We start from the raw sequence: 12,002 nt of genomic DNA, 5'->3' as shown, positions 1-12,002 counted from the left end.
TTGGTTTTGGTGTTTGTTGTCTGTTCTGACAGAGTGTAGACCTGGATGACCACCACAAACCTGAGTTTAGAAGAGTTTTTAGTTCTTCCATCATTGAAAATGGGCATCAGTCTTCATCAGGTAGGAACAGGGCATAAAAGAAAGTAGCACTACTTGTAAAATACCTGATCCTGGCAGTCATAGAGCAGCTCTCACATGTTGGAAGCATTAGAATCTGCTAGGGTTTCAGCATGGATATTGTACTGTGGCACTGATACCGTTTAACTTTATTTCCTAATTAGGAGTTTAACTTTTAAACTTGAACTTTATTGTTAAGCATGCACTATGGTGTTTCATAAATTAGAGACTATTACTGTCACGTTATCTTGGGGCACTAGTGATAATAAGGCCTGCTATTCTGGGTGCCAATGTAGCCTTGCATCCCAAAACATTTTGCAAATTACCTGTCCGCTTCCATCATCCTTCAGTGGATGGACTTACTATCTCCATTTTGGAGAAAACTAAGGCACACAGTGTTTCATAAAACCATGAAAAGAACAAGAATGCTGACTCCTAACCCACGGCAGGAGATTGGGGATGGGGGCTGCACAGAGGGGGAGGAGGAGCTTACCAAATGCAGATGCTAGTGGATTAATGATCTGAAGTTGTTCTTGCTGAGATTCATGTAGGACAGGTATGATAGCTGCAAGGATCACTTACACTAGGGTTGTTTCTGCAGCGTCCTGTAAATGGTATAATGTCCCACAGGGAGAACTAGGTGGAATAATTCCAATGAGTTGTAAAATAAAGTTGTTGCATGGAAATTGGTTTGTAACTTTGTTACAAATCTGCAAATAAACTTACTTCCTCTCTCCTTTTCTTTTTACTCACTAGGTCAGGCAAAAGTCTCCCATGAACTGACCTGTTTTCACACATCAGACTCTTCCCCTGAAGCCCATGCCCCTGCAGTCACCTTACAGATGCCTCACCTTCCTGTTACTGCAGTAACCAGGATATCAGAGAAGTTTTCAGGAGAGACCATCTGTTCAACAGGAACAACTAATGTGTCTCCTGGCCTGCTGGGACAGAGCAAGACCAAAAATGTGATGGCAGTGAAAACGTCCAACCAGTCAGGTAAGAGAGAAAAATAATTTGTTTGCTGAAGCTGTGTCCCATTTCTTTACTTCAAGAAACTGGTGCTACAGGGGTTGTCCTGTGACCTAGTGGTAATTATGAAACCTCGCTTCTGTGGCTACATATCCCATGGTGGGACACACTGATTTAGAATATTTTGGGTCCTAGGTGGAGCTTTAGGCTAGAATGTCACATCTGCTGAGAATTTTTGCTGCCTGATATAGTTGAGTTCATAGTGCAGCCTATCTTCTAGCACAGTTACTGAATAAGTGTCTCTTCAATGTGGCCAGCTATTTTAATGACATTTGCAGGAGTTTTTAGTGCTTTGAGACCTGAGGCCCCTTGAGAAGTTAGGCAGATATTTGGCGAACGGGTTCAACAGTCATTTGGAGGGAGGAATGACCAACAGCAGACTGACACATATACACAAGTTAGAGTGACTGCAGAATCTTATTTATATCTAAATTGAGTTTAAAAAAAAATCTCATTTCATTCATATTTTAGTTATTCATCTTTGAGCTGTATTTCATATACATTTAGTAATAGTGACACTTACAGATCAGACTATATATATGGGTCAGAAATTACAGAGAGAGAGACCAGATGGAATTGCTAGCAAGAGATAGGGATTATTTGCAGATTATTCTTTCAACTTTTATCTTATTAAAGCTAAGAATGTAGCAAAGCCTTCCTTTGTCTTTCTTTCTGCTGTTTCAGTGAAGGCCTGGAATTCAAGTACAGTAAGAACAGTGCGTTCATCTGCCACTGGAGGTGAGTGTTCCTATCAACGTGGCCTTATGCTACACAAATTGAGAGGGATTCCATGCTCCATGTCTGGGGGATTCAGATGTGAGCATGTAGTTCCGATTAGTAGGTACATGGTAATACTAAAATTGCTAACAAGACTGCATACAGATTCAGTTTCCCAGGTATCATGGAAACTTGTTCCGCTGCATCAGATTCTCAATCAGTTCAAATCGAGGGGTACTTATCCTTATTTGCACAGTGGTGTACATGTGTACTGTTAGGCAATCTCTGCAGTGGAAGGAATAGGTGCCAGAAAAGTGTGGCAGAACAGACAGTTTGAGCAGTGAAGATTTCAGCTGACCAAGTGAAAACTGTGACTGAACACAAGGTAATGGCAGTTGGAAAGTGGTGGGCCCACCCTATGGATGTTGAAGCAAATTCCTTTGAGCAGAATAGCAGTAACTAGTCTCCTTCATATATGAATGTGTCAACGGACAAAATGCCTTAAGGATTTTTGATTTCAGTCGAAATAGATGAGTTGACCTCTATCCAAAAGTACTTCTGACTGATGTCACCAAGCTCTTACTGTCTACACAATGTACTGGCATTTCACAGTGGTCTCAAGTGTCAGTTTAGCAAAGATGTAGCTCATCCAGAATAAGGATCACACTCCTCCTCAGCTTAAAAACTCTGAGATTTGCACAAATATCTGGCAATTGTTTGTGGTCCCAAATTTGTCACATCTGTATGCTGGCATTTACTAGGGTGTTGTACGTGAGAAGTCTAGTTGATCTGGATCCCTTCTATAAGCAGTGGGGAGTGTTCAGCATTTTTAGAGTGATTTGGACAGTGATCAGGTTGGATTGCTTCTAAGATGCCAGTCTTTCTTCTTTGTGTATAGAAGGAGCCTTCAATAAATAAGTTGCTGGCTTATGCAACAAGTTTTGGCTTTAATGTGTTAAAACTGGGCAAGCCACTCCATTGTTCTGCATTTACAGAGCATAGCTGGAGTCCAGAGCTGGGCTCTAAGAGGCAAAGCACAAAAGATAGAACTTCAGGGGCGGGGGGAGGAAGATGCAAAGTTGGTTTTAAGCCACCTTTGCAACCTTTGGAGTCTGCTCTACTTTACAAACTAAAACATTTCTTGGTGGAAATTAGGTAATTTAAATTATGCTCTCAATTATGGCAGACTTCCCAGGACTCCTTATGTCTGCCAGGATGACTGTTGCAAGCTGAGCTGTAGCACCATTTCTTCCTTTCACTGAAATGTCCATAGCAGTGTGCTCTCCTCTGAGGTCTGCACAAGGGCCTGAAACGATCCAACCTTCCCAATGCAGTTTTATCAAAGGCATTCTCTCACAGCCCTTTCTGGTATGTTTATACCATCCTCGCTGCAGTGCAACAATTTTGCAGAGGGATTGAACCCCTGGGGAAAATCCCTCTCCAGCTTGTTAGCTCATACTGGAAGTTAGAGGCCTGCAGCTTTTCACTGTGGTGAGTAAAAATCAATGTGTGGCTACCTATCAGGAAATGGTTTGAAAATGTATGAAGAAAGGAGATCAAAGAAGTTTCTGCACTGATGCATCTTGTTTTTCCTGCTTTTGTACAGAGAATACCACTTCTGTCACTAAGTCTGTCTCAACTGTGAGCTATGGGACGAGTAGTGGAACCAAAACTGGTGAAAGGTATACATTTTTCTTGACATTTTGTTAGGCTGTTGTGGTCAGTATAGTCTCAAGGGACAGGTGTTCTGCTGGCTTGGAGAACAGGTGAGTCCCAGATGCTGCATTTTAAGCCCATTAAAGGTTGTGAGCTTTCCTGAGTGAGGGCTAAGTGGAACAGAGATGGGAAGGCATAAAAGTCTTTCATAGAGCATTTTAAAGCTGACCTAGTTGTGGATTTCAGCATTGTTACAGCATTAGTAAAACTCTCAGTGCCAGTGGTGGATTTTTGTTAGGAGGAACAAGTTATCAGGCCCTTTGAAAACACTTTTAAAAATACTCAGCTGTGTTGAAATTTGTACTTTGGGCTTATTTTTGGAAACCAACATGTGACTGCTGTCAAAGAACCTTAGTTTGGCTAGCCTAGAGTTTAGTTTGTAGATAAATGCCTTGCTGAGGACTGAGGACTGCTATGCATTCTTGATTAATTCGGAGTCGCAGTTGCTTAGTATAGGATTACATGGTATCACAATTACTACTGGCGTATTCAGGCATCCTCAGCATGCAAAATATCCATCAAGAAAAATGGGAGGGCAGCCAATTTAAATCTCTTAAATTGGGCTTGCATCTGCCTTGGAAATTATCCCAAATTTGGCATTACATTTCTTCCGAGTTAGTTCCAACATCAGCACTTCGATATTTGAGTCATGATACACTGAGCACCCTAGAGAACTTGCTATCAGATCTGACCTCCATCTGTACCAGAAATTAATGTGACACTGATGTTATTGCTCTTTGCCTCAGTTTCCCCATCTCTGTCACGGGGAACATTTCCAAGTGCAATGTGTGGCTTACTTCATTAATACTGATGAAGTGGTTTATGGTTCAAATAAACACAAATTAGAATATAATCCTATATTTCTCGATCAAATTACCAGTTTACGGTCAGTGAAGCAACACTGACATGAGCTCAGGATTCAGTGTACTATAAGTAAAAATTTCAAAAGTACTTCCTGAATTACTCTTCAAGTTCCATTTTTAAAATGTGACTTACCCTCCAGGAACACCAAAGTTGGAAATTAAAGGGATTTAGTGCTCCTGTGTGGCCACAACTTTTTTTCTTTTCTTTTCTTTTTTTCTTTTTTCTTAAAGGTGTTTAATTGTTGTTTTACTCAGTGCTATAAAGCATTTGTGACTTGTCCAGCTATGTGTCATTTGTAAAAGTACCTTAGACTCTTCTATAGTTAAGTGCTGTCGTCTGTCAATAAAGCTTTGACTTTTACTTAAATTGCTTTTGACTCATTCAGGTCTTCTTGAAACGGCTGTTTTGGGAGGTTTAGAGTAGGCCACAGTTGGACCTTTATGCTGACGCCTGGCACTGCAGAGACTTACTTTTTTTGTTTAACCACATACTTTTCATGTTATGTTTCTCCAGTGCCACTGACAGTTACTGTGATGTGACCCCCAGCTCTCACTCCTCTCCTCCCACTGTACATCGCCAAGTTGAAAGGAGGCGAGAACTGGTGCGGTCTCAGACGCTCCCACGGACTACAGGAACACAGGCCAGGAAAGCGCTTTTCGAGAAACTTGAACACGATGGTGGAAAGTATGTCACACCCCTTGTCCCCAGAATGGGTTTGTTAATGGGAAACTAATTTGTCAATTATTACCAGCAGAGGACAGCTAGATGGGAGGACCCTCTCAATGTAGGATTTTGAGCTAAGGGACAATATGGGGTCACGTATAGCTTTGCTGACTTTGCCCTGGAAATTCACAGCTACAGATTCTTTTGGCTTCGGAGTTGTTCAGCTGAAGAAGCAGATGACTTTTATCAGGAAAGAGTGTTGTGAAAGCCTTCTCTATCATTATAAGAGACTGGGAATATAGTGACTTTCTGTTGCCATTCATTAAGGACCAAAAGCGTGGACTGTTCTTTATGCACCATGATGGGGGTATGATTTAAATAGAAGTGGGCTTGGAATCCTGGCTTTAGTGAAATGAAAATGAGTTTTTCTTGCAGGACCAACAAGGTGAAGTTTCAGCAACGTGTTTCTCAAATATCACCTGGACAGGGGCTGACCTGGGCAAGGTTGCATAGATGTTGCTGACAAGTAGGTTGAAGTTTTTCTAGAATGTAATTTAATCTGGTCTCTGTTAATTTTCCAGAGGAAAAGGAGAATCCAGAGCTAAGCTGAAGAGGTCGCAGAGTTTTGGGGTTGCCAGCGCTAGCAGCATTAAACAAATTCTGTTAGACTGGTGTCGCTCAAAAACCATAGGATACAAGGTGAAGACATGCTAGCACTTTCAGCGCTCTCTTTTTCAGGAGAATTTGCCAAAAAAGCGTACTCAAAAAGTGAATGTAAAACATGCTAGACAATGAGCTAACTTCCTCAAGGTCATCAAGTTTTGTGCGGGTAATGCAAACATCATGGTTTGCATGGGCAGCACTTCAAGACAGTCAGTGATTGCATGAGTGAGATGCTGTATGTCTGTCAAAGCAATGCATTAGTGTTTGTCTGAAAGCCTGCATTTTTGTGCTTATGGATATAGACTTCAGTATACACTCACACATTTTTTTTTCTTAGTTGCAGGCTATGATTTTTGCGTTCTCATTATACATGGCAAGATCTGAATAACATTTTGCCAGTACGTGGAGACTATGGCCATTTTGCTACACAGCAGACCAAAGTACTCTCTTACTGGTATTAGACAAGTGAATTTGTAGTAAATGGTTGAGGTTGAATCACACGGTGTTAGTGAGCTAATTTCTATGAGGTAACATCAGTGTAGCTAAAAGAATTCAGCAGTTGAGATTTCAGTAATTTTACCTGGCCTTAAACTGCAATTGCCAAAGCAATTTCCAGGAGAAAGAGAATTTTTTTTTCTAGGTTTTTTTTCTGTAATATGTTTTTCAATGTTATTGTAAAATGTGTATTTTATTGCTGAACTCTAAATTATAGTATACATAAGCAGAACTAGTGAAAATTACTGTTAGTTGCTTACCAGAAAAGCTCGGGCTTGAATTTTAAATGATGGGAAAGCAGCATGAGACAAGAGCCCAGATACGTTTCTTTTTACTGTGGCGGTTGAAAGTAACAACAAGCACTTGTTCTAAGAATCAGGTTTTGCAGTAGGCATAATTCTTCCTATATTTCTTCCTATATTTCTACCTATCTGTGTGTAAACAGGCATTGAATTTGGCCTTACTGAAAAGCAAAGCAAGCAAGCATAGTCTATCTAGTGTTATTCACAGCCACAAAATGAACCGTTCTTCAATTATAAATACTTCACAGGGATAAGCAGTGTCCTTAGTTTCAGCAGATACTGAGCTAGTGCACTGGGCCTGCTCCAGAGCTCACTGACGTTGACAAGATTCTTCCCAGTATTTTCAGTGGGCTTTGGATCAGGGACCTTGACTGTGTGTCTGCTTTGCATCTGGGCATTTCAGGCAAAAGGCTTTCATTGCCGAGTGTGCCGTTTTTTCTCAGAATACAAATAATGTAATGGATATACAAAGAGGGGGAGAAAAACTTAAAGCCTGTGCTCTGTTGCTTTGGTTAGTGGGAGAGAAGGACAGAAAACTGCAGTGAGCAAAAGCAGCTGCTCTTTCCTGTTCCCCTGTGCTGCATTAATATGCGTGGTTTTTTTGTCATGACAGCACATTGATCTCCAGAACTTTTCCTCAAGCTGGAACGATGGGATGGCATTCTGTGCTCTTGTGCATTCTTTCTTTCCTGAAGCTTTTGATTATAATAAGCTTGACCCAGCTAATCGCAAGCAGAACTTTGAGCTGGCCTTCACCATGGCTGAGTGAGTATCACATTAGATCTCTGCGAAGTGCTTCCAGTTCAAGTCTAATGCAGCTGGGCAGCAGTGAAGAGTTTAATCTTCAGTTAGTTAAGTTAGTTAGAAGTTAATTCTTCTTGTAGGTCCTACGTCACTAGCTTATATATGTTATGCCAGAGAAGATAATAAAGCTCTGCACAGAGAACGCATAGAACAGGAGACTCGGCAGTCTAAAATCAGAGGTGGTTTTACCAGGCACAGGATAATTCATTGGAGTCCTATGTTCAGGTCTTTCACAGTCTTCAGGCAGTACTTGCATTCTGCTTTCTCACCTCTGTGATTCTCACCAGCCTTAGCACTGACACACTAAACTTGAGAATTCAGCCTCCTGAGTTATGCTTGGACAGAAGAGGAAAAAATCCTCTTCTCTCTGTGTTTGTTTTTTAGTTTTTTTAATTATTTTGTTCTTGAAGTAATGAATGATTCTTAATGAATTTGCCAATATCAATCATAAAAAAGAAATTTGAGTTCATAGAGCACAAGGCATCCAATGTTTACTGACAGTCCATAGGAAGTGGACATACAACTTGTAGTTTCTTAGCCAATCCCACCTGCTTGATACCTGATTTGAATTTGAGGCATGTTAATATATCCATCCAGCCTCTCTGGAAAAACTGTGACCCTTGAACCACAGGGAGCAAATAGATTAACTTTTGGAATTGGGTTTTGTGGGAGGGTTCACCTCTGTCTGTACGTTGCTTTGGTTGAACATGAATGAAGGTTGAATTCAGCGTAAGTAGAGTTAGATCAAGGCTGAGAGCTTCTCAGTATCTCAACCTGGTAACTGCGTTTTTGTAAAATGGACAGAGCTAATACCCTCAGTCACACTGTCCTGATCCTTCTTGATGCAGTATATCAGGAAATTAAATGATAACGTGTTTGTTAGGAGTGTGAACTTGTCAGCTAGAAATAGTAACTTTTTTGACCTAGTATCAACATGATTCTTGGCTGCTGTTTTGTTTGACTCGTGTAACAGTAAGAACATTCTGTGTGGCATGCAGCTGGATTTGGTACACTCGTTTCTGAGTGTGGGGTGTGGGAATACATGGCTAAAGTTTCCTGGAGCTTCTGATACAGCTTCAAACACCGATACCACCAGACTGAAGCTCTGGGGTTCTTTCGGAGCGCGCTTTTTTTTTTTTTTTTTTTTTTTTTTTTAATTAAAGCAATAACTCATAGAACTGGATTTACCCTTTGCCATTCCAGAGAAAAGCTTTGAAAATTCTTAGCATAATGTTGGCTCTCCTTATTACAGCCCCTAGCAAAGGAATTCATTTGGGAATTATCAGGTTTTTATACACACACAGATATACATGTATATATAAAAATTTTTGTTGCTTGTCAGCGAGTTGAAAGAGATTCTATGACACTTTTAGGTGGTTGATCTCTAAAACTATCTACAACTCTCAAAGGAAAGTTGCAGTGTTTTTCTATCTCAGTTTATGTATAACAGGAAGCATAGGGGAGAACAGAAGACAGCATGCGCACAACAGTAAGAAACATTAGGTAAGAGGTATCTACAGAACTGACTACTTCATAGCTATGACTACCTTTAAATTAACTGTTCTCCTCTAGTGCCAGAAAAGGCTCTTCTTTCAGTTATTGCTGTTCACCCCAGTACGAGCTCTGCTGATCAAATTGCTTCCTGCCTGCCCTTGTGATTTTTCATCCTAGGCCTCAGCAGATCTGTTCCTTTCTGCTGGTCCAGATCTCAGTCAGGCTTCTGCTCTTCAACCTGATCATCTGAGACTGTTGTCCAAGTCACTCACACCTTGAAGATATGGGGGTAGTGGAGAACAAACAATCCACAGCCACATGGGCCTTCATTGGCACATCTCATCTCTCCTCGTGTTTTCCCATTCTTTTGGAGCTTCCTATGTAATAACCAGAAAAACTCATGATTTGCAAACTCGCATGACCCTGCTTACTGAGACTTGGGCAGAGGAATGTGAGATTGGGCTACATGCTACAGGTATCAGGGATGTGAATGGCAGTCAGTGGGGAAAAAAAAACCAACCCTACAGGGCTTTGGATCAGATCCCAGTATAGAGGAAGAGAGGGAAAGAACAGGAATATTCTATGGTCACAAAAATAACAATCTCCAACCTGAGCCTGACCATTTCATTGTGAAATGAAATGGTGCTGATAAACCTCAGGATTTCTTACATGCCTCAGTGATGCTCAAATCAGAGCAGCAAATGAATCTTGGAAGTAGTTACAGGCCTTAGATTTAACGCTTGATTTGCTGTTTCTGTTTTATTATTACTACAGGAAAATGGCTCACTGTGATCGTCTGATAGAAGTGGATGACATGATGGTGATGGGTTACAAGCCAGATCCCATGTGTGTCTTCACCTATGTCCAGTCTCTATACAATCATCTGCGACGCTTTGAATAAAACCATTGACACCTCTCCAGCCAGAAGGGTCACGTACAGTATGCTAATGGGAAGAGTGACTTTTTGCAAATGGAACGCAGTGTTACTTCTTGCTTTTTACTGTCCCTTTGCTTACATTCAACTGTGTGGCTGGCTGACTGAAGTGTTGCTGAGCAGCGCCCCAAGTGTTGATCACATCAGCATGTCAGTAATACAGAAATATGTTTGAAAAAGACAAAAAAACATAGGGAAAGGCAAATGCTGTCATTTTGGTGCTAGTAGTAGGCTGGATTATTAATATTCTTGTGTTTAAAGATCACAGGAAGCTAATTTGCTGCTCCTGTCTCTGTTAGGCTGGGGACACAGTTTTATGCAGTGACAGGTAACTCTGCTACAAAAGTGTTCCCTCTTAAAATGCAGGTAAAAGTCCAGAAGATACCACCTTCAATTCCACTTCTCTGTTGAGCATAGCACAAAAGAAATAGCAGATGGACAAGGAAAATTCCGTTTAGCAAATAATAACCTACTCAACCACTAGGGCAATATTGCCCCTCCTCCAACCCTACCCCCCCACTCCAGCATGCATGCACGCGCGCACACACACACACATCAAACAGGCATTGTTCTGTTCTCTTAAAGCAGAAAGAGAACACAGCCTCTTACCTGCTGACTGGGGCGACAGATAACTACCATGTTACACAACAGCATTTGTCTGTAATAGTCAACTCTAAAGTGATTTGCTTAGAGGCTTGCTAAAGCCTCTGCTGGCAGTTCTAGATTAATTTCTTGATCATGAAGAATAGCAACAGCTGGGGCTGTTCTGTGTAAGAGATTGTGTGTTTGCATGATTTAGGATCACAGGAAAGGGGGGTGCTAGCAAGATACTAAATCCTCTGAAGAGTTGTAATAGAAGCAAGACTGTAGCGTGCTTTGACCTGGACTCTGGGGGAGAGCAACTCTCCAGTGTGGACAGGAATGAAGTCTTTACAACTTGCTCAGTCCTCATGCTGACTCTGAGGTTGACAGGCAATATGCCAAAAAAGTATGAAAGATGTGGGAGTTTTGAAATGCCTTGGACTAGTTTCCATTTTCAGTTAAATTAGCGTTAAAACCACAATACAGTGGGATTATTCCAGATTTACTGGACAAAAAGGTCATGTGTCACCCTTTCTGGTTTTCTCTTTGATATATCAACAAAGCTTTGTTTTCACAGTGAATGTTAAAACCAAAACCACTAAAAAAGCATACTTTAAAAAAAAGAAGCCTTTTAAAATTATTTCTTCCCTAAGAACAGGCTCATAGAAAGTAAAATATGAAAGCCACAAGCCCTCTGCCCATCCTAGAGAATGTTTTTTAACCTGCATTTGTGCTTTTTGTAGATATTTATAAAGATGACTTTGGTTCTGTATTGATGACCATTTATAATAAAATATGTCAAATGCTCTTCAGATTTACTGCTTCTCTTTAGAATGAAGTGACAGGTAACAAAGTAAAATCCGTGAAAAGAACCCATAGCTTTTGCTTAGAAGATTTTTGTTCTAGCCATGATGCTGTGTGCTCTGAATTTCAGTGTAAAAAAGTACAGAAGTTCAGTGGCATTTGGAATAGGATTTTAGTTCAGCCTCCCTTTCTAGTGAAGTTTACTTAGAAAACCATGAATGAAGCAACCACTTTGTTAGCAGTCTCAGGAAAAAAAAAAACACAAAACACACCACCAAAAGTGTACAAAGGTAAAGTATAAGTTAACTGCTGAAGGTCTGGATCATCAAGTTCTATTTGAAGTGTAGCTAGGCTGTTGCTATGACACTATGGAAATAGTTTGAAAGACTTTTAAATACACATCTTTTAATACAAGTATCTGAAAGATACTTGGTCAAACTAGCAGGGTCCTTGGTATTGCTAATCTCACAGCTTTAATGCAAGTGGCCAGAGGTTGGGTGGGCTGTTTGTATTTGTCACATGACTGCCATTGTCTTCAGTTTTTGACTTTCCCTTGAATGACCATAATTCTGAGGAGAAAGTGTGCACCTGTTCCTCCACCAAACACACTATAAGGATAAACACACTGTACTTGTATTTTGGAGAAGTGATTGGAGTAAGCATGATGAGAAATCTGTCCACAACTGGCACATACGATACGCATATTTACATTCTTACAGCAGAATAGTTTTCATTGACTAGCAGAGCCAAGTTCCACTGTAGCTACAATAAGAGGGGCAATACTGGCTTTATACATCACATTCCTTCACAGTCCCAGG

The 12,002-nt window shown here is 40.7% G+C and overlaps 1 protein-coding gene across 1 annotated transcript in view; it reads left to right on the top strand.

Moving 5' to 3' along the window:
- SMTNL2 (smoothelin like 2) overlaps positions 1-10,546 on the top strand; it is a gene marked incomplete at its 5' end in the record, with an annotated part of 17,653 nt that extends 7,107 nt beyond the window's left edge. Inside the window, 8 exons of the mRNA XM_009278370.2 lie at positions 33-120; positions 874-1,113; positions 1,831-1,884; positions 3,470-3,545; positions 4,957-5,127; positions 5,688-5,805; positions 7,180-7,331; positions 9,639-10,546. Coding sequence (XP_009276645.1) covers positions 33-120; positions 874-1,113; positions 1,831-1,884; positions 3,470-3,545; positions 4,957-5,127; positions 5,688-5,805; positions 7,180-7,331; positions 9,639-9,765 — 1,026 coding nt within the window. The remainder of the gene's footprint in view (positions 1-32; positions 121-873; positions 1,114-1,830; positions 1,885-3,469; positions 3,546-4,956; positions 5,128-5,687; positions 5,806-7,179; positions 7,332-9,638) is intronic.
- Between the last annotated feature and the right edge of the window lie 1,456 nt (positions 10,547-12,002).

This window comes from Aptenodytes forsteri, unplaced genomic scaffold, assembly GCF_000699145.1.
Source record: "Aptenodytes forsteri isolate BGI_AS27 unplaced genomic scaffold, ASM69914v1 Scaffold66, whole genome shotgun sequence".
Lineage (NCBI taxonomy): Eukaryota > Metazoa > Chordata > Aves > Sphenisciformes > Spheniscidae > Aptenodytes > Aptenodytes forsteri.
The sequence above is the reverse complement of the archived record's forward strand: the minus strand, read 5'-3'. Positions and strand labels throughout refer to the sequence as shown.